This window comes from Montipora capricornis, chromosome 1, assembly GCF_036669925.1.
Source record: "Montipora capricornis isolate CH-2021 chromosome 1, ASM3666992v2, whole genome shotgun sequence".
NCBI classification, from domain to species: Eukaryota; Metazoa; Cnidaria; class Anthozoa; order Scleractinia; family Acroporidae; genus Montipora; species Montipora capricornis.
Window position 1 is genome coordinate 51,276,227 of NC_090883.1, and position 22,500 is coordinate 51,298,726.

General features: G+C 41.2%; 1 protein-coding gene across 1 annotated transcript in view; it reads left to right on the forward strand.

The window, feature by feature from the left end:
• LOC138016236 (uncharacterized) overlaps positions 1-22,500 on the forward strand; it is a 150,053-nt gene that overhangs the window by 105,289 nt on the left and 22,264 nt on the right. Inside the window, exons 95-123 of the mRNA XM_068863406.1 lie at positions 314-436; positions 512-634; positions 1,456-1,572; positions 2,186-2,308; positions 2,652-2,777; positions 2,851-2,973; positions 3,112-3,234; positions 3,416-3,538; positions 3,638-3,760; positions 5,969-6,091; positions 6,210-6,332; positions 6,503-6,553; positions 7,764-7,886; positions 7,981-8,103; positions 11,135-11,257; positions 11,682-11,804; positions 11,904-12,026; positions 12,116-12,238; positions 12,342-12,464; positions 12,650-12,772; positions 12,947-13,069; positions 13,369-13,491; positions 14,174-14,296; positions 14,593-14,715; positions 16,858-16,980; positions 17,904-18,026; positions 19,050-19,172; positions 19,700-19,822; positions 19,921-20,043. Coding sequence (XP_068719507.1) covers positions 314-436; positions 512-634; positions 1,456-1,572; positions 2,186-2,308; positions 2,652-2,777; positions 2,851-2,973; positions 3,112-3,234; positions 3,416-3,538; positions 3,638-3,760; positions 5,969-6,091; positions 6,210-6,332; positions 6,503-6,553; positions 7,764-7,886; positions 7,981-8,103; positions 11,135-11,257; positions 11,682-11,804; positions 11,904-12,026; positions 12,116-12,238; positions 12,342-12,464; positions 12,650-12,772; positions 12,947-13,069; positions 13,369-13,491; positions 14,174-14,296; positions 14,593-14,715; positions 16,858-16,980; positions 17,904-18,026; positions 19,050-19,172; positions 19,700-19,822; positions 19,921-20,043 — 3,492 coding nt within the window. The remainder of the gene's footprint in view (positions 1-313; positions 437-511; positions 635-1,455; positions 1,573-2,185; positions 2,309-2,651; positions 2,778-2,850; positions 2,974-3,111; positions 3,235-3,415; positions 3,539-3,637; positions 3,761-5,968; positions 6,092-6,209; positions 6,333-6,502; positions 6,554-7,763; positions 7,887-7,980; positions 8,104-11,134; positions 11,258-11,681; positions 11,805-11,903; positions 12,027-12,115; positions 12,239-12,341; positions 12,465-12,649; positions 12,773-12,946; positions 13,070-13,368; positions 13,492-14,173; positions 14,297-14,592; positions 14,716-16,857; positions 16,981-17,903; positions 18,027-19,049; positions 19,173-19,699; positions 19,823-19,920; positions 20,044-22,500) is intronic.

The following is a 22,500-nucleotide window of genomic DNA, read 5'->3' on the forward strand; positions in this document are numbered from 1 at the left end:
AACCACTTGGCAACGGTAAATCGGCATTTCTCTTAGTTTTCTATGTTGTTCAGTATAAGTAATTGCAAATGGCATGAAGATGCCCGGCGTGTGGGGGACCTACTGTCCGTGTTATGCTTGGCCTTTCTACAGGCAAAAGATCTAATCCTATCCCGCTATTGATCGGGGCAACCCGAATAATTAGAGGAATAAGGAGGCCTTCAGTTTGACTAAGCACTCGCACATTGAATTTTTTGACAGTTCAAGCTTGCCAGGCTTGTTATATGCATCTGATTTTTGCTGTACTCATCTCACTGGAATATGTCTTCCTTAGATATTGACGAGTGCTCGTCCGATCGAAGTCCGTGTGATACCAATGCTGCGTGTTCTAACACTGACGGCTGGTACACTTGCATATGTGATGCAGGGTACACAGGAAATGGCACATACTGCCAGGGTATGTCTCGGTTGTAAACGTGTTGTAGGTGTGTGTTCCTTGAAGAGTCATCTCATCGAAATTTGTCTTCCTTAGATATTGACGAGTGCTCGTCCGAGCGAAGTCCGTGTGACACCAATGCTGCATGTACCAACACTGATGGCTCGTACAACTGTATTTGCGATGCAGCATACACAGGAAATGGCACATACTGTCAGGGTATGAAGTTAAGTCGTCCATCTATAACGGCCTCTTAGCGGTTACATAGTTACCCACTATGACGTTTACATACGGGTTTTCTAAAAAAAAAAAAAAAAGAGCTGGAACACCGAGAGAAAGTTGAATACAGCCTAGGTTAGTTTCGTTTTCAAGTTTGGCCTTGCCAACGACCAGAGTTTGTCACTCAACCAGTCCAGACATAGGAACCTTACAGTCTTCCACGATTCAGAACGCGCTTTTGCAGCGCGTTGGTCGTGTCAGATTTCCTTTCACCGAAATACCACCAGATTAAATACATTTAAACAGTTCGTATCTGTTGGAATAAATGGAGCCGTGTGGCTAAATCAGGTGAGACGTTCGGATTTTTTTGCACGTACCCTTCTTCGAAACAAAAGAGGCAGCGATACATCTATATCCCAGGACCAATATGAAGGGTTTCAGAATTTGCGTCAGCACTAGAGTTCAAATTTGCAGTTATTGAGTTATTTTCCTTTTTGTTGCTGGGTTTAAATATTGATTATTTTTCAGTTAGACATTACACTTTCTTCAACAATAAGGAATGCGTGTATACAGACGATGCTGACAGACCAATAACGACAAATTGGGTCCTTGTTTCAGTCTCGTTATGTTGTTACCGGTTGAATGTCGTCCACTCCACTTTTTTTCCCGACATGCGCCCAACACTCTTTGATTGTTCCCTTTCCGATGTTATGGCGACTCAGTGAAGCCAGTGTAGTGTGCTCGCAAAACGGGATCACCAATCTTCCAACGACAAACTCCATAAGTTACAAAATATTCTTGATCCTTTTTTTTTACTTTAGACATCGACGAATGTTCTGCAAATCCTTGTGACAAGAATGCTGATTGTCTCAATACAGACGGGTTTTTCGTTTGTACATGTGTACAAGGATTCACTGGAAATGGGACAGTTTGCGAAGGTACTCTCTTGATATTTGTTTTCGTTTGCACTGCTTTTTGGTCCATACTTCTCAGAGGGTGGTATCTCATTTTAAGCTAAACGTGTACATTTTGATCGCGATTTTTTTCGAATCATCCCCTAATATATAATTTTTGTCTCTGCGGTCCCAATGTCAAATATCAATTGTGTTCATTGGGTCTCAGTCCGTGTAATGACAGCGACTGATCAGTAAGATTCGACCTAGTTAGAAATTGTAGAGCGAGTTTCAATCGAGTGTCGTAAAACCAAAACCAAAGTAATTACTTTGGCCAATCAAAAAGGACGGAGACAATCCAGTAAACCAATCAAACTCGAAGTAATTACACGTAGCCGACACAAAGCGCGGGAAAATGTGCACTCGCAAGCCACGTTTTGTTTTGGTTTCACTTCTGATTGGTTGAAAAAGTGGCGCGAGAACTTTGGACCAATCACCGAGTTAAGTAATGCAAAACCAAAGCAATTCGCTAGTTACTTTCGACACTCAATTAAAAACCGTTCTAAATCTGGCAGAATTCGTCATGTAGCACCGGAAAAAGCAATGAAAACTGGAACCGTATGTCTCAATTAAATTACCTTTTCTTCCTTTACCTTAGATATCGACGAATGTTTATCGGATTCCAGTCCTTGTAGTGAAAATGCTCTTTGTACTAACAATGACGGGTCTTACAGCTGTAATTGTAAAAAAGGGTTCACTGGAAATGGAGCAGTTTGTGAGGGTATGTCCAAGGATGGAATAAGTCACTTAGATAGTCTGTGGGCGTACTTAAGAGGCTCTTCTTTATACGGATAATAACAACTTACTACTTAACTCGGCCGATGATTTCTTGCCGTAAGCTTAGCATTCCTCTTGCTAATTCCAAACTAAATCGTCGGAAAGTATAACGCTTCAAATCTTCCTTTTTCGTAACTCCTTATTTAAACTCGGCAATCGACAACTGATTAACCGATCCTAGTCTTTCAGACGGAAGCGCAGGTTTTACCAATCTCAGTTTTCTATGCATACTTTTGTACGCGTCGCAAACAATTCACTAGATTTATTTTCTCTTTCATATTCTTAAGATATAGACGAGTGTTCCACGGACTATCCCAATCCATGTGATGAAAACGCTGATTGTACAAACCTGAACGGTTCCTACAGCTGCTCATGTAAACTAGGATTCAGTGGAAATGGAACATTCTGTACAGGCACGTCTTGAGTTTTCATCTGATGAATATTGCACTTTTAGGATGCTATAATTTTCTTGTTCTTCGTACACAGATCTCGACGAATGCTCATCGGATCCTAGTCCGTGTGACGTAAACGCTGATTGTACCAATAGCGATGGATCTTATAGCTGTTTTTGTAAACAAGGATTTACTGGAAATGGCACTATATGTGACGGTATGTTTGTTTGTTTGTTTTCTAATATTCAACCGATTGTATTGTATTTCAGTACATTGGGTCTTTTGGTCATAAAATCGCTTTTTCAAGTTTAAAGTTTGATCTTCTTAAAACAGGTCATTTTACTTTTGCTTTCAGACATCGACGAGTGTTCAGCGGATTCCAGTCCTTGTGATCAAATCGCTGATTGTATCAATAGTAACGGATCTTACATCTGCGTGTGTAAAATGGGATTCACTGGAAATGGGACCACTTGTAAAGGTATGCCTGAAAAACGAACCACTCCCCAGGCCAGGTAGAGTTACACAAGCTGACGTCCGATCTCACCCCTGAGAAAGAATCGTAAACCGTCATGAGACTTTGTGATATGTGTGGTATATAAATCCTAAACCCTAAACCATGACCAGCATCGTCATGACTTATTTTCAGTTCATTCCTTTAGATATCGACGAGTGTTCATCGGATTCCAGTCCGTGTGATTTAAACGCTGTTTGTTTGAACAACGACGGCTCATATGGCTGTATTTGTAAAGAGGGATTCACTGGAAATGGTACTAGCTGCAAAGGTAGGAAAGAAATCTCAAACTGTCTCTACCGGAGAATGTGATAGGTCTACTAATTTCAAGTTGTCGATTCAATCTTTTGTGCTTTTTTTATGCCGTCAGATGTCGACGAGTGTGTATTGAACCCCACTCCTTGTGACGACAAAGCTGATTGCACGAACAGCGATGGATCATACAGCTGCAAATGTAAACCGGGATATGCTGGAAATGGAATGGTTTGTGAAGGTGTGTCCTGAGGTACATCTGATCTATACTAAAACTACTTTGTGTTATCAGGGGTTTCATGGAAAAGGTTTTACTTGTGATGGTAGAGGGTGTCGATTTAAGAAAATACACAACTGAAAAACGTTAATCTGCTGCGATTAGACATCGACGAGCGTTCTTGTGTATCCCAACCCGTGCGTTTGTTTGATTTGCTTTGGTGAGGCTCCAGCACTTGGCTAAGTAGCCTGATATCTGGCTGTGGCTGTTATACCCGTGCGATTGTTTGGTTTGGTTTGGTGAGGCTCCAGCAATTGGCTAAGTAGCGTGACTTCTGGCTGTTATACACAATTGTGGTGTCATTCTCACAGAAACGTAACCCTTCAGGCTAATCCTGCCAAGCCGAGCACATGCTGGAAAGGTCAGAACACAACACCGGGAACTATGTGCCCTACTCTTTTCGAATAGTGTGTGGGATCTTTAACGTCCCACAGAGTTAATGAACAAGGGCTGTGAGACGGGACCTCCGGCTTATCGTCCTTATCCGAGAAGACTTATAAGTCTAACCATTTGCAGATGTCATTACCTAGGCAGCACTTTCTCCTCAGTTATTTAAAGACCCTGAGTGTGGGTCCGGCCGGAGTTGAACTCACGACCTCCCGCGTGACAACCAACCAACTAAGCCACCGGTGCGCGGTGATCACACATCGTACTAACAACGACGGATCATACAGTTGCAAATGCGAACAGGAATTGACTGGAAATGGAAGTGCAATTCTAAGGCAGCGTTTAAACGAAAGCGGTTTTATTTTAACCGCATTTTCTTCGAAGGGGTTATGCCTTCAGTTTACACGACACCGATCGAGACCGTCGTCGAAACCGAGTCAATTTGAAAACGCTGCCAAAGTGGGGCGTTTTGAAAACGATACGGTTTCATCTGTCGTGTAAACGGTGAAACCACATCGGTATGAATGCGGTCACTATTTTAGCACGAAATTTGTATTGCATTCGTCTGTGATGAGTGCCTGGGAACAAGATTGGCATGACCTAAACACTCCTAAAACGTTTCCGTGTAAATAGCCCTTTTCGCGGTTAGTTTTTCTCATTGGCATTACAATATAATCTAGCTTATTAAATGTTCAACCTCGGTTAATGCATTTCTCGTGCTCTGATTGGTTCACTCAATCTCGGTTTTCAGCTCATATATCTTACTTTGACCTTGAATGGTAAATAATTGCGCTAAACGTTGCTAAACTTAAAGGTTTTTTTTTTTTTCGCCGGAAAGCGAAAGCAAAAAAAACGTTTTTGTGGAAGGTTTGGATCAAATCCGACGTTTAGAAGTCAGCGAAAAGTAAGAAGTGTTTTTGTGATGAACCTGCGTCTATTTGACCGACCACATTTGCTGGCTTTTTTCGCTCGTATGTCGTACTTTCTAAACTTTTGGAGGTTAAGGAATGTAATAAAATAATTATTCCAATCGCGCTTGATATGAGACTGGTTGTAGCCAACTCATATCCAACGCGCTCTCATGGAGTAATTGTTAAATGTATGTAAGGCAATTTCGGGCCATTTTGTAGTTTTAACCCGAAATTGCCTCGCATCCTCGTTAGATTACATTGTAATGCAAATGAAAAAAAGAAATAACCGTGAAAAGGGCTATTCGTCCAAAATGCATTGTTTGGACGCGGTTTCGAAGTCGTGAAAACGTGCTAATTTGAAACCGCGTTCGAGTAAACGCTGCCTAACTTAATTTGTAATAACCTTGAAAATTTTATCGTATTGTATCATATCGTATCGTATCGTATCGTATCGTATCTTGATTTACCCATGGATTGTAAAACAGCTCGTTATAGGTGGTATCTCAGATAATTTACCCTCTGATATACTACAGAAGAGAGACCAGAACATCGCGAGCTCCGTGCCCGACTCATTCGAATACTGTTTGGATTCTTTTACGTCCTAAAGGCTTTTAAAAAAATAAAGCGCCGTAGGTCGAGGCTTGTCGGTTTATCGTCCTTATCCGAGAAGACTGGAATGTTTAGCCACTTGCAGAGGACACTAAAAAGGACAAATTTTGTTCCCAGTTATAGAAAGACCCTAAGTGTTGAGTTCTTAAACAAACTAAGTTTTAAATTTATTAAGTTTGCATTCCCTGCTCCCCTTAAAAAAATGATTTTATGAGCAGGCAAGGGTTTGATATCCATGGATTAACTTTCTTGTTCATTATTTCAGACATCGACGAGTGTTCTGCAGATTCCAGTCCATGCGATGAAAACGCTGATTGTGCAAACAATATCGGTTCGTACAGCTGCATATGTAAACAAGGATTCAGTGGAAATGGAACAGTTTGTGCAGGCATGACTTGAATAGCGTCTTATCTTCCGCACCTATTTGATGGTGATAGTTGTTTATCTTAAAGGTCAATGAGCACCGAAGTTTGCGACTTAAAAGTTATTTTGTTCTTCCTTCCCAGATCTTGACGAATGTTCATTAGATCCGAGTCCGTGTGATGTAAACGCTGATTGCAACAACACGGACGGATCTTACGGTTGTAAATGTAAACGAGGTTTTACTGGAAATGGAATAGTCTGTGAAAGTATGTGCAAAAACGCAAGTAGTCATTCAGGAAATTTGCATGAATTAAATGCAGGTTTCACCGGAATTGGTTTACTTGCCAAGGACCACTTTTATTCCACTAATTTTGGGTAACACGCTGGCGCGATTTTTAACCTCTTAACCCTTCGTGTCTTTTATGTAACTCTTTAGACACCGACGAATGTTTGTCGGATCCCAGCCCGTGCGATAAAAATGCTGATTGTGCCAATAACGACGGGTCATTCAGCTGCATACGCTGACAAGGATTTACTGGAGATGGCAATGCCAAGTTGAGAATAGTACTCTCAATCCTAAATTCAGTAGTAACCACCTCGCAATGTTCATATTGAATGAAAGAAATGTATGTTTGAATTGCGGATTGTAGACTGAGACAGAGGCAGATCCTCGCACTTAACTGGACAATTTAAGGAATCTTAACTTTATAGACGCCTGAAAAATTCAGGCGGCCTTCGACGGGATTCCAACCCATGACCTCTGCGATTCCGGTGCAATGCTCTACCAAGTGAGCTATGAAGCCCGCAAGAAATTGACCTGCTCCCAACTGAGTGGCTTCATAGCTCAGTTGGTAAAGCATTGCACCGGCATCGCAGAGGTCATGGGTTCGAGTCCCGTTGAATTTTCACGTGTCTCTTAGAGTATTTTCACGTGACGTGACGACGGCCATGTTGGTGAACCATTTGAAACACCAATTATTGCTTAACAAAATGCGGCCACTATTGTGCCGTAATAGCTTTCAATGGCAACATGAAAGGCCATGAAAGCTCTCCAAAGACAACCTATATTTCGTCTTTATCTGCTTATATCTCAAAAATGAATTGTGTGACCCCGAGTTTTTATTGTAGAATAGTAATTAGCAATCGGAAATAGAACTATCAGCAAAGTTTTAAACAAATTCATGGGAACCAATTCAGAGCTACCTTACATTTTCGGCAAATTTAATTCATTATATTATGATATATCTTGCATCATGTAATTAATCGTACCATGTGGTATCATATTTTTATTTACCCTCGGATTATAGGGTAACTTGTTATAGCTGGTATTTCCGAGCATTTTTCCTTTGATGACGTTATATACAGGACAGACCACAGCACCGGGAACTCCATACCCCATTCTTTTTCGGATAGTGTGCGGGTTCCCCACAAAGTTGTGAACCTTTAAGGAATGTGAGACGGGGCTTACAGTTTGTTGTCCTTTTGAAAGAAGAGTAGAGTTTCAGATGTTTGCAGATGTTGTTGCAAAGGAAGAACTTTATCTTCCATTTTTAGAAGAACCTAAATGTCGAGTGCTCAGACAACCCAAGTTTCAAATTTCCCAAGGTTTCATTTCCTGGGCACCCCAAAAACTTTAGTTTTATTTCCAAATAGGGCTTTTAAATTAACGGACTATTTTTTTTTGTTCGTTCCATCAGACATCGACGAGTGTTCTGTGGATTCCAGTCCATGCGATGAAAACGCTGATTGTGCAAACAATATCGGTTCATACATCTGCACATGCAAACAAGGATTCGCTGGAAATGGAACAGTTTGTGCAGGCATGTCTTGAATAGCGGCTTATCTTCTGCATCTATTTGATGGTGATAAGCGCCCAAGTTTGCGACTTAAAGTTGGTTTGTTCTTCCTTCCCAGATCTTGACGAATGTTCATTAGATCCGAGTCCGTGTGATGTGAACGCTGATTGTGCAAACAATATCGGTTCATACATCTGCACATGCAAACAAGGATACGCTGGAAATGGAACAGTTTGTGCAGGCATGTCTTGAACATCTACTTGCCTTTCGCACTAATTTCCTGTGTCCGGTTGTTTAAATGCCTATTAGCGCTAATCCCGGATTAAAAATTAGCCAAGGAGTTTAATTCGCTACTCCCAAGTGCTGTTCAACTTAACATTAGAAGAAGACAATCTTGAAAAACAAACGTAAGCAAAAGGAACTTTCATCAAAAAGTTTGAAAACATGAAACAAGAGTTTACGCTAATCCTGGATTAGGTTAATCGGCATTCGAACAAACGGGCCCTGATAATTTTTTTTTTACCGGTCAATAAGCACAAAAGGTCAGCTTTTGTTTTGTTCCTCCTTCCCAGATCTCGACGAATGCTCGTTGGATCCCAGTCCATGTGACGTAACCGCCGATTGTACCAATAACGATGGATCTTACAGTTGTGAATGTAAACAAGGCTTCACTGGCAATGGAACAGTTTGTGAAGGTATCCTCGTCTTTTTTAGATACATCCGGTTTTTCTATTATGAGGGTTATTTCTCATTTGAGGATGTTCTTTGGTCATTTGCATTAAAACAATGGATATCCAGTTCATTAAAGCATGATACAGCCCCCCAACCTCCTTCCCCGATGCATTATGGAATGAGGGAAATAGCGAATATAATTTAGCACAGTGTGTGTTGTTCATGATAAAAATCGAGTGTGTAAGTGAGTTGCTTTCTCGCGCAATATAAGTTTTAACGGTTTAGTCATCCGAAAGACAATGAAAGACGCTTAGCAGTTCATTCCCGTCACCAGAGCCTCTGATCGACCCAGGGCTCTGGGAAACTCTATGTAGGAGAGCATGCGAGGGTTCTTATTAGCCAAAATTAGGCCATTTGAACATTACAGCGCCTGCTCTCTCCTCGTGCTAACAAGAATGCACCAATTTGAGACGCTTTGATTGTTCTTCACGAAAACCAAAGAGAAGACATTTTGTTTTAGGGTTCCGCAGAGGTCTTCTCTCCCTCAGTCAAGAGAAGAGCTCTGGGGTCGAGATTGCTTTGCAATTGTGAACAAACTCGAACTTGAGCCTTCGATTGCGTTTTACCACGTTTACCACCGAGCTATCACAGGAAGCTGGCCATTAGCGGACGAGCTCTATATCCCGTGAAAGAAGAAATAGGAAAATCAAGATTAATGTCGTCTATTGGAGTGTGGAATTGCACAATCGTGGGTTCGATTAGTTTGCTCAATCAGGAGCAGGCATAGCTCAGTTGGTTAGTACGCGGCTAGCGGAGCAAGAGGTCCCCGGTTCGATCCTCGGTGACTTCAACGTCTGCCTCGACTTTCCTCTGATCCGTGTAGCTATAGCTTTAAATATCCGTACAACGGAGCGCTGACAGAGCGAGGGGGATAAAGGGCTCACCGACGTTAAACAAAGTAACATTGGCTTTACCTTCAATCCTGAGATTTTTAAAGCTTTTTAAGGGGGTGTTTACATACTGGGGCGACTTTCATCCCGGAATGAGTTCACTCCGGTTCCCTCTTGTGGCTCTGCATTCGTTTAAATGAATACCAACAGAAAACATCGTATCGGAACGAGTCATACCGGCCCGGGTTCACCCCGGTTTCTGTACCGGAGTGAGAATTTCATTTCAGCACGAAATGTCGCAACGGTATCATGTAAACAAAGAAAACCACCCGTTTCGTTACGGGTAGCCTTCGCGTAAATGTCGTCAGTCCATTCGCACGTGTATTTAGTCAGTGTCAGGTGTACCTTCGTGCAAGGTAAGGTAAGGTAAAGTCTGCGTTCGAGCCAAGGAGGCCCATCAGGCCGGCGCTTATCTCCGGTTTCTGTAGCATGAAGCGACTAGGAGTATTTCTACTCCCCCCTGGATGGGATTCTAGTCCATCGCAGGGTTACCCCCAGCATTGAATTCGCCGGTACCCATTTATACACCTGGGTGGAGAGAGGCACCGTGAGAGTAAAGTGTTTTGCCCAAGAACACTACACAATGTCCCCGGCCAGGCCCCGAACCCGGACCACTCGATCCGGAGTCGAGCGCACTAACCATGAGGCCACCGCGCCTCCCACCTTCGTGCAAACAAGATATGAAATCCCGTAGGCATCTTGCAAACACCATATGAAATCAAGTAATCATCCCTATATGGTACTCGCACCGGGGCGAGTTTTCTCATGTAAACAGCACCCTAAAGGCGCGTTCACACGACAGAGGAAAAATAGCGCCTATGGTCCCGTAGCGGAACGGATAAAAGTTCACTGTTTCTTTACAAAAAATGATTGGAACCGTTCCACTTTTAAGCGGAACCGTGCCATTTTTCCTCTGTCGTGTAAACGCGCCTTAAGTTGTTTCATTACCAGTGATCTTTTTTGTCTTAGAAAATCGTGTCATAACCTTAGTTCAAGTAAACGACTTTCATGCATTCTCCATACGTCTTAAGTTATCGAGCCAACTCGTTCTTTTATTCAGATATCGACGAGTGTGCTGCAGAACCCAGTCCGTGTGATGAAAACGCTGAATGTACCAACAACGACGGATCATACAGCTGCATATGTGAACCAGGTTTTACTGGAAACGGCATAGCTTGCAAGGGTAAGGAAAATAAAATAAAAAGTAAAAAATGAATTAAAATAACACAAAAAAGAACATTCGGATAAACCCTACCCCTAACTGACTGATTAATTGACTGCATTTCAAACAATGGTTGATTTCAAGAAATAAACAATTACATCAATTAACCCATTTTTGGGATTTTTGCAGACATCGACGAGTGCTCAGCGGCCCGTAGTCCGTGTGATGAAAACGCAGATTGTACCAACAGTGATGGATCTTACAGCTGTATTTGTAAAAAGGGATTTACTGGAAATGGAACGTTTTGTGAAGGTATATGTGCAAAAACGCAATTAGTTATTCAGCAAATTTGCATGAGCTAAATGCCGGTTTGAGTAGAAATGGTTTCCTTGCCTAAGTGCAGAACGATCCATTTTGAGGTCAAATGTTTAAGGACAACAAAGAGCAGCGATTTCATTCGCCTAACTACTCATGTCTCATATGTTTAGACACCGACGAACGTTCACTGGATCCCCGCCCGTGCGCTCAAAACGCCCATTGTACTATCAACTACGCATCATTCAGCTGCATATGCCTACAGGGATTCACCGGAAATGGTAGTATTTGCAAGGGTAAGTAACTGGCTTCTGGTATTTCTTACAGCGTGCAGAAGCCAACTGCCGCCGCATTACAAGAATAATGATTTCCTATTCTTGAATATGATTACCTTGGATAATCCAAGGAATCCATTTGTACAGTTTTAAAATACTGGACGAAAATTCTTGTTCATACTATCAGATGTTAAGGAGTGTTCATCGGATCCCTGTCCAAACGCTGATTGTAGTAATAGTGATGGCTCTCAGCTCAAGCTGTAGTTGTAAGCTGTAAATAGGGTTTTAATGGCTCGATGCAATTCTTGAAAGCATAGCAGCACTTCTGGGGGAGGTGTTAAAAACGTTAAAAGCAGTCATGGATTATGATAGCTTTCAGTTGCGGAAAGACTAAGCTCCATTCATTTTCAAACTAATGGACAGAATATTTTGCTCGTACCACCAGATATCGACGAGTGTTCTCTGGATCTCAGCCAGTGTGATGAAAACGCCGCATGTACTAACAGCGACGGATCTTATTCTTGCACCTGTCGAAAAGGATTCACCGGGAATGGAACGATTTGTGGAGGTGGGTCCATCAATTTCCAAGATCCAGCCGATCCGTGAACACATGTACAGTAGGAGCACAGTTTGAGCTTAATTAATAAATCACTTGCTTTCTCCTCAGATATCGATGAGTGTTTATCAGATATCACTCCATGCGATGAAAACGCTAGTTGTACCAACAGCGACGGATCTTACAGCTGCGAGTGTAGACAAGGATTTACGGGAGAAGGCAAAACTTGCGAGGGTACGAGTAATGAGTCAATCAATTATAGTCGAAACAATTCGTTACTTCGTAAAACTAAATTCATCTTCCGCAAATGCATGTTTTATCAGATATCGACGAATGCTCATCGGATATCAGTCCGTGTGATGAAAACGCTGTTTGTACCAACAGTGGCGGGTCTTACAGCTGCGCATGCAAACAGGGATTTACTGGAGACGGAAAGACTTGCGAAGGTGAGCAAAGATCGGCTCTTCTTCTTTTTCAAATTGTCGAATTTTCCTTTCATATATGATGCTGTTCAATATTTGTACTTCCGTTTTCCCTTTATTCCATCAGACATCGATGAGTGTTCAATGGATCCTAGCTCTTGTGATAACAAATCTGATTGTTTCAACATTGATGGATCTTACAGTTGTAAATGCAAACAAGGATTTACTGGAAATGGGACTGTTTGTGAGGGTATTGAACACTGTTTTTACTGGATATTGGTTTACATGCAACGATAGTAATTAATAACTTTATTTTAAAAGGGTATGGACTTATTGACAAGTAAAACGATAAAGGTTTACGTGGTCTTCAATCAGGGATCGAAACAGCTAATTTTGTTAACGCGACCATTCATCTCTTTCATATGTCACTACTAGACGTCGACGAGTGTTCATCAGATCCCAGACCGTGCGATAAAAACGCTGAATGTACAAATAGCGACGGATCATACAGCTGCATGTGCCAGGAGGGATTTTCTGGCAATGGCAGCACTTGCCGGGGTAAGTGCCTGTTGTAATTCAATACCCATTTTCACTTCCATTGCATTCCACCTGCATTCCAACCTGCTGAATCAGCAAAAGAAATACTCTGTCGTATTGCTTTTTCATCTAAAACATCTTAAAGGTTGTTGCATTTTAACAATTGAACTGCACATTTCTTGTTCATGTCATTAGATATCAACGAGTGTTCATCGGATTCCAGTCCATGTGATGAAAACGCAGAATGTAATAACAGCGAGGGATCTTACAGCTGTAGCTGCAAACCAGGGTTTAGTGGAAATGGGAGGACTTGTGAGGGTAAGAGCGTAATTGCTAACTGTCTCGTGAGAAGAATAAAGATTCCTCGGTGTTATTTATTTTTTTCTTCTGGAAACGTGTTGTTTACTCCTTAAATTCTTAACCTAGTGGACTGTAGTTTTTGGTCATGTCATCAGATATTGATTAATGTCAGGCAAATTCCAAGCGCTGATTCGCTCCAACAGCGCCGGATCTTATTCCCGTATTAGTCGGCAAGGATACCAATCAATTTCTTCTTGAAGCAACCTTTAGCTACTGTTCAATAATGATATCATTTCGTTCATCTCTCACATCATCAGACATAAATGAGTGTTCGTCTGACCCCAGTCCATGTGATGAAAACGCCAATTGTATTAACAGCGACGGATCTTACAGCTGCAGCTGCAATTCAGGGTTTAGTGGAAATGGGAGTACTTGTGAGGGTAAGAGCGTAATTGCTAACTGTCTCGTGAGAAGAATAAAGATTCCTTGGTGTTATTTATTTTTTCTTCTGAAAACGTGTTGTTTACTCCTTGACTTCTTAACCTATTAATAGACTTCCCCTTGTTTCCCTTTAAAATGATAAGGACAACAACAACTTTCTGTGGCTGAAAATGGGGAAGTGGGTGACAAAGTTCTCAGTCAGCATTTATCCCATGGACCCCTAGAGTGTCCAGAAAACAAGACCTGCAGTCCAAGGGAATGAACACAATGGATGAGGAGAGGGGAGTGGGCCTTCTCTCAGGGTCACTGTGAGCATTCTTGTGTAGAGAGGAGGGAGTTGGGCCTCCTCTCTGACTGGAGGGAGTGGGCCTCCACTAACCTAACTCCAGGGAGTAGAGATTGGAGGGAGGTGGGCCTCCAAAATCAAGTCTATGGGGGCGAGAGTGTGACAAGAGGAGCACTTCATCCCCACAGAATGCAACGCAACCTAGCGGACTGTAGTTTTTGGTCATATCATCAGTTGTTGATTAATGTTAGGCAAATTCCAAGAGCTGATTGCTCCAACAGCGCCGAATCTTGTTCCCGTATTAGTCAGCAAGGATACCAGTCAATTTCTTCTTGAAGCAACCTTTAGCTACTGTTTAATAATGATATCATTTCGTTCATCTCTTACATCATCAGACGTAAATGAGTGTTCGTCTGACCTCAGTCCATGTGATGAAAACGCCAATTGTATTAACAGCGACGGATCTTACAGCTGTAGCTGCAATCCAGGGTTTAGTGGAAATGGGAGTACTTGTGAGGGTAAGAGCGTAATTGCTAACTGTCTCCTGAGAAAAATAAAGATTCCTCGGTGTTATTTATTTTTTTCTTCTGGAAACGTGTTGTTTACTCCTTAAATTCTTAACCCACTGGACTGTAGTTTTTGGTCATGTCATCAGATATTGATTAATGTTAGGCAAAGTCCAAGCGCTGATTGCTCCAACAGCGTCGGATTTTATTCCTGTATGAGTCAGCAAGGATAACAGACAATTTCTTCTTTAAGAAACATTTATCTACTGTTCAATAACGATATCATTTCATTCCTCTCACATCATCAGACATAAATGAGTGTTCGTCTGACCTCAGTCCATGTGATGAAAACGCCAATTGTACTAACAGCGACGGATCTTACACCTGCTCTTGCAAACAGGGTTTTGATGGAGATGGTTCGGTCTGCCAAGGTAAACAAAGCGCAGCCATGGAGCTGAAAATTTATTTGGAAAGCATGTTGGCCCGTTGTCGGGTTCTGAAATATCAGCCTAGTGGCTGACTCAGTCTTGGCTGAATGGCGAATCCTCTTAAGGCTGCGCGTCATTATCGCAGCATTTCAAAGTTGTTTGGAGGACTTTGCTTTCTCCCTTGCCATTCTTAGCAACGAGGTTGGTAGGTTACGGTGTAGTCATATTGGAATAAGAATAAAGGGGGTAGCTTCTAATGAAACTGGGGTGCTGCGTCGGTGGGGAAGTAGTACACGAACATTTTTGGCATTTTCAACGGAGTTGATAAGGTAAATTGACCACCGTACTGGGATTATAAAAGCTTACTATTCAAGCGTTAGCCCTTCGTCAGAGAAAATTGAGGAATTATGGCTTGTGTGTAGTTTTTGTAGTGGAGTGGGAGCTGCGCTGTTGGTGGTAACATGGCAACGTCAAAAATAGGAATACATTAGTTAAATAAAAAGCGTTCGTTAATACCGTTGGGATTAAGGGTGCCGATTTGCAAGATGTATTTTTGCTCCAGATTCTTGCGGCTTTCCGTCGTACCTTGATGTAGGGAAAGGCCGGAGATAACCATGGGTTGTTAGATTAAAATGACGAGCGACTAGCTTAGATGCATCCTTGTCATTCTTCTCAACAGATTCAGATCCCGAGACTGGTGGAATCTTTTCGCAACCTCCATTAACTTCATTCAAACGCGACAAGAACGTAGGCAACTTTCTTAGTTAGAAGCGCAATCAAAACTAACGAGCAACCCGGCACTTTCAAATGCGCGCGCTCACGATGCAAAACTTGTCTTTTCACTCTTAACGCTAGCAAAATATCGGGACCTAAGCGATCTGTTAAGATCACCGATCTTTTCACATGTACCTCCGCAAATGTCACTTATTGCATAACCTGTAAGTTATGTAATAAATTATACATTGACGAAACGGGTAGTCGACTAGGCGACCGATTCCGCAAACACCTTTGCGATGTTGATAAGAATGACAATGATGCATCTAAGCCGGTCGCTCGTCATTCTAATCTCCCTAACCTCTCCAAACAACTCATCGCTATCTGCGGCCTTTGCCTACATCAAGGTACGACGGGAAACCGCAAAAATCTGGAGCAAAAATTCATCTTCCAAATCGGCACCCTTTATCCCCACGGTATTAACATTAACATTTAACTAATGTATTCCTGTTTTTCACGTTGCCATGTTACGACCAATAGCGTAGCTCCTACTCCACTATAAAAACTACACACAACCTCAATTTGCTCTGACGAAGGGCTAACGCTCGAAACGTCATCTCTTATAATCCCTGTACGATGTTCAATTTACATTATCAACTCCGTTGATAAAATCAAAAATTTTCGTTTACTGGGCAAGATGCTAGTCTGTTAAGAGAGGATGGGGGCGCATAAATACTCAAGGTCTTTGAATAATAATATATTGAAGAGAAGCGCAGTCTACGTAATCCCGTCTCCTAATGAATAGGCTTTCCACTTTTGGCATAGGCTTAGTTATGTTTCACTTTTCTAGAGGGGATCATGTAACAGTGGGGTCTCCAGTCCTCCAGACACGGAACTTTGCACCTTCCCTTTACTCACAGTGTTGATTCATGTTTATCAGCAAAAGTTGTTAGAAGGCCCCAACGGTTAGTGATCCTCATCTGACGAGTTGAGTAAATCCTAACATTCAAGTTGTCATTGCAAATCCAGTTACTTCTCATAAATTTCTTACGGAAGACCCCAAGTGTCGTTCCGGCCGGAGTTGATCCCCAGATCACCGCACGGTGGTCCGATGCTCAACAAAGTGAGGCAAGAATCGTGTCCCTTTTTTCATTTGAACAGAATTAACTAACAGAGTTAAAGTTGTAGTGCTTCTTAAATCCCCCTGAGCGTGAACCATAGACGAATACTTGGTAATAATAATGATAATGATAATGATAATGATAATGATGATGATAATGATAATAATAATAACAATAATGATAATAACAACAACAATAACAACAACAACCACAACAACAACAACAACAACATAGGTTCTTATTAAGCGCATTTCTATATCCCATTAAGCGCATTTCTATATCCCAATGGTTCTTATTTTTCATTTGACAGATTTCGATGAATGCTCTTTGGAACCCAACCCTTGCAGCGACACCGCTAATTGCCTTAATACAGGTGGCTCTTACATTTGTAGTTGCAAACAGGGATTTATTGCTAATGGTGCATTTTGTGAAGGTATGTCACGCATAGGAATGTATGTAATTGTCTTTTGATGCTCTTCAATTTCCTGTCCTTTTATCGCAGAGAGTCGGCCAGGACATTGTGTCTTTGAATGCTTAAGAAGCGTCTTCAATTACCCATTTAGCCCTAGATCGCGTACTGTTAAAAACATTGTTAGTTCTGAACACAGTATGAAGCTGGAGTTTACAGTGGTACCTAACAAAACGGATAAAGAAATTGTCGCTCGCCAAGCACGAGCGCATTCCTATTCGCAGGTGCATTATATACAGAGATGATATTAGTGCAGCTGGCGGATGGAAGATGCATTTTTGAATTATGTAACGAGGAAAATAAGATAGAAAAGGAGAGGATTAACAGATAAAACTGCAAACGTCGGATGATAACCGCGTTTGCTCTTTTCTTCTTAAACAACGCTTTCTGGGTCTTGTCCATAGGCTTAGCAATGTCCACAAGACAATTTTGCAATTAGTTCAGTTTCACCAAACAATGTCAGCTTTGTTGGTTCATATCCACAGTTGTTTGACAACGAACAAAGGTCAAAGTACTTCAGCTTTCATTTATGGATTGTATTCTATTTTTTGAGCGTGGTATCTACCCCTGTATGGAAAGGAGCGTGTAATTTGAGTAAGGCGTCTATCAGATTCGAGTCTTCTTAAGATAGATAATTCAGACACATGCAACTCGTTGCATTGTCCTTAAGCCAAACCGTGAATTGCGACATGCCTGTGCGTATTTAGGAATTAAAGCTCATTTTGAAGTTAGGATCGTTCAAATTGGGGAAATGCAGCAACGTTATTAGAAGTACTTTTTAAATAAAGCCTCTCGAATACATAAGTGTTTGGAGAGGAATTTCAGTTTGCTTTACTCCGCACACATGTACCCGCCTATCAGTATTTTAAGTTTCTATTTTCTCTCAGATATCGACGAGTGCTCTTCGGAGTCCAGTCCGTGTGATGAAAACGCTGACTGTATCAACAGCGTCGGATCTTACACCTGTACTTGCCAACAAGGATTCAATGGAAACGGAAAGAGCTGCGCAGGTAAGCAGTAAACGACCTAACGACGACACCAACAGACTGGCCGACTTATATTAATAAATATAAATGACCGACCTATTTTATCAACAATATGACACGTACGTATACGGACATTAGACTAAGGCGGATCGAAACGCATCACTGAATCACTGTTTACAGTCTTAACAGCCAGTGGCACCAACTTAAGCTTAACTGACAATTGACCAATATCATCACGACTTCGTTGACCAATCACACCAGGGACCAGATTGTTTATACCATCTACAGACTTTGCACAAATCACTTGACTCTGAAGATGACTTTCACTTAGGTTGTCGAAACTTCAGTCATTGTCACCTAAAACAGCCCTTCTCAGGACTACATTCTCACGGACGATCGTACTTTAACTTAGTTATAATAACATTATTTTTAGACATTATTCTGATAGAAGATGGAATTTGCATTCACCCTTTATGTATCCTATCATTTGTATGGAAAAGCTGTCCTCGGATGTTGTTTTGTTATATTCAGTCCATTCGTCAGAGACAGGCGTATAACAAGGTTTTGACCTACATGTTTGGCTCCACATGGCCTACTTCCAATGTGTCCGGGCTTGATTCGAGACCTGGTGTTATATGTGAATTGAGTGTGTTGGTTTTCTATTCTCAGCTGCTCCATAAGACCCTTCATTTGGAATGAGCTGGATGATTATTTTTGGTGAGGGAGGTGAAGGGAAGATTCTCCTTGGAAGACAAACATAGCCTACTGTTTAGCAACTTCCAAAATAAGAGTCTAGTCGATATCAAGGGAAAGGGGAATGCGTTCATCACTTAGGAGTTCCCTGCATCCAAAACCGGCCTACAACACCGGGAGTTCCCAGTTGGTCCTCCATTAAAGTGATAACCCCACCCAACAGAAGTAAGCTCCTCTGAACCGACGCCAGTAACCGGAGATTTTCTGTTCGTCATTGCTGATATGATTTATTTATTATTTATATGGTAATAATTGTTTATTGATATTAAACTTTCGACTTTCCAAACATATCAGATATCGACGAGTGTTCTGCAGAGATCAGTCCTTGTCATATAAACGCTGATTGTACCAATACTGATGGCTCATACAGCTGTTCGTGTAAACAAGGATTTGACGGCGATGGTGTTGTTTGTGAAGGTAGGATAATTATTTCAGAAACCTCTCTTTAATCTATGACCCTTAATTCAAGTTTTCCTTCTACAGAGGTTATATATGTAAATTGATAGATTTTTTTCCGCGAGAATTCACATGTTGAAAGGTTAGATGCTGCTATTCGCTGAATAAATCACTACACCATGGATAAACTCAATAGTTATCTTTTCAGCCACTAATATTGCGTTTCCAGCGTTCTGAAATGGCTCACTCAATCTCAGTTATATGGTAAATAATTGCGCTGGTTGTTGTGTGAAAGTGAATCAACTGTCGGTCGTTTTGTAAAATTGAAACAGTTCAGAGTTAAATGAAATTTGTTCTATTCCTGATTGTCGGATATATGAAATTTGTTTTACCCTCGTTGGACGGGGGACATCTATCGTTGCTTTACGATTGTAAGCTGTGTAACAAACAGTATGGTCAAAGTCCCCAAACGGCGATGTAACCTAATCCTAGAAAAGCCACAGGGGTAGTGACGTATCTCACTTCATTTCTTTACCACCACCCACTAGATTTTGACGAGTGCTCACTGGAACCGAGCCCCTGTGACAACAACGCCGACTGCACTAACAGCAACGGGTCCTATAGCTGCAGTTGTAAGAAAGGATTCTCTGGAGATGGCATCAAGTGTGAAGGTTGGTCCCTTGTCATTTGGTATGAAGAATGGCGACTTTTTTGTGAAGGGAAACAAAGCCGTTGAAGGTTCTTTTTGTCTCCTACATTTTGATTTAAGATATCGATGAGTGTTCCTTCGATGCCAGTCCCTGTGGTGAAGAAGCTGATTGTACAAACACGAACGGATCTTACACTTGTTCATGTAGACAGGGATATACAGGCGATGGAAGAGTCTGTGAAGGTATTTTGAGCATTAAATGTTGTATTGTCCAAGCCTTGTATAACTGTTAGGCAGAATTTGCCATAGATTCGGCAACTTATGATACGGGTATTCTCCAGAATGAGATTCAACTCTGCTTTTGCTTAAAAAAAGCTCAGATGCATGACCTAACCTTGAGTTGAAGGAAATACGATTCTCCGCGTTTACGATTCTCATTTACGAGTTGAGTAGTATCAGAAAACGAACGATTGAGCGCAACGAGTGAGTTTTCTGATACGAAACGAGTGAATGAAATTCGTACAAAGCATTTTCCATGCTGTAATGTGTTTTTTTCATAGGTACTGAGGTTTTTTTCGTGATAGTGTTTGATGGACAAATCAAATCGTATTCATTGCCCTCTTTAGTGCGGACGGAGATGATAAATTGGTTGATGTATTCAGTATTCATTCAGCTCAACCGCTGGAATAACTTCCATTTTCCAGTCTTCGACCTTCGTTTTCAAAAGTCGTTTAAGCAATCGTTCAGTTTTTTGAGCGGCATTTCTGGTTTCTTGTTCTAAAATAAATTCCTGAACTGACCAAACAGAAGCAAACCTTCCCTCGGCTATTTTTCAAAGCAAGCGGTTTTTGTGCAACGACTGTCGGATGTGAAATTTCGTCGTTCGCGTTGCTGATTGGACGATCGATATTTCTTCACAGTGAAATTTTATCGTTCGTGTTCCTGATTGGGTACATTCAGAATCAGTGCGAATTTTATTCACATCATTTTCGTGGATAAATCTCAGTACCTATGAAATAAAAAAGCATGACCGGGTTTAGATAAAAATAATAAACGAGCAGGAGTGTTTTAACAGTTTTTAAAGGTCATGCACTTGACGTTTTAGCGACGGCCTGATAGGCTGTTTCTCTCATGAATTATTAATTTATTAATTTATTTTGTATTTAAACATATTTACTATGCTGGCAAAGTTGGCCCAATGAGTTACAGTGCTCATCGAGAGGGCACACTTTGAGAATATACTTTTTTTTTCAAATAACATGTAATTTAGATAGGGTCAGGAACAGCAAAGAGAAAAACAAATACACAAAGCACCTACACATACAAAAGGAGGAAAGATGAAAAGAGGAGCCGACATGTGGAACGCACACCCATTAAGTGTATTAATGAAATCTCATAGATTCACTTACAGAGGACTACACGGCACGTGAAAAAACAAGTCACTAATTTGTTTTAGCGACAGAAAGTGCGCACCAAACAGAAAAGCCGATATTACTTGTGATTCAGACGCAGTTGTCCACAGCAAGTATGCAAGCCGAGAGCCGTTTTGTTCTTGGGGCAGAATAAAGAGGACACTTAAGGAGATAATGCTTGACGTTCTCTGTGCGAAAATCGCATAAACACACAGGAGATTCTCTACACCCTATTTTAAAAAGATCGTAGTTAAGGGGACATACATCTAAACGCAGCAATAGAAAAGTTATAAAGATTATTTATACAACGTACATTAAAATTGAAAGCAAAGATCGTTTGAAAGAACCAATAGAATACACCATTTTACAGTTGTGTGCTTAGTTACCTGATCTTTGAAGGAAAGTGAGGCTGGAGTTAACCTTGCAATGATAGAAACCTAACTGCTTTTATCATGTTAATGGTGTTATTCTCGTGCTAATTAGTAGGAATTTACATAAGAAAAGTAGTGAGGTTTCTATGAAAGCAAGGTCAACTCCAGCCTCACTTTCACTCAAATGCCAGGTAACTAAGCACACTACTGTAAAATGGTCTATTGAGGTAACGTAGATCTGACTAATATCATTCCACAAGTTAGAAGTGGAGGGGAAAAAAGTTCTTTTGAAACGTTCAGCACGACTTGAAAAAAGGGAGTAATTTGAAGCGGTTCTTAAGGAATAATTTGTTCTTTCGCTAACCTGCAAAGGCAATAATTTAGTAAGATAACTAGGACAAAGGTTATTCACAATCTTGAAATATAGCAATAGTTTATGAATCGCTCTTCTATCCCTCATGTCTCCCCAATTAATCAGTTTCTTGCATGAGACGTTGCTTACAAGTCCCCCTCATAGCCCCTTTGACGATTTTAGCAGCCTCATATTGCACATGTTCAAGAAGATAGCTCTCATTTTCAATACTCCTGTCCCATAAAACATCAGAAAAACCCATTACGGGACGAACCAAGGATTTAGATAATTTGGTTAAAATTATCCTATCAACCTTAAACTTAATGCCTTTTGAGCATATTAACCCTCTTTGAAGCTTTCTCATATATCTTAACAATATGGGCCCTCCAAGAAAAGTTGCTACAAACGACAACGCCGAGGTGGATGTGTTGCAAGACTTCGACAATTTTATTACCGGCATAAAACGGGTCCGGGTGAGGTGGTTTATATCGTTTGACTGAGAAAGTGATACATTCAGATTTTTTCTCATTCCTCGATTCCTCTTAATATGGGCAGTGCTCAGTTT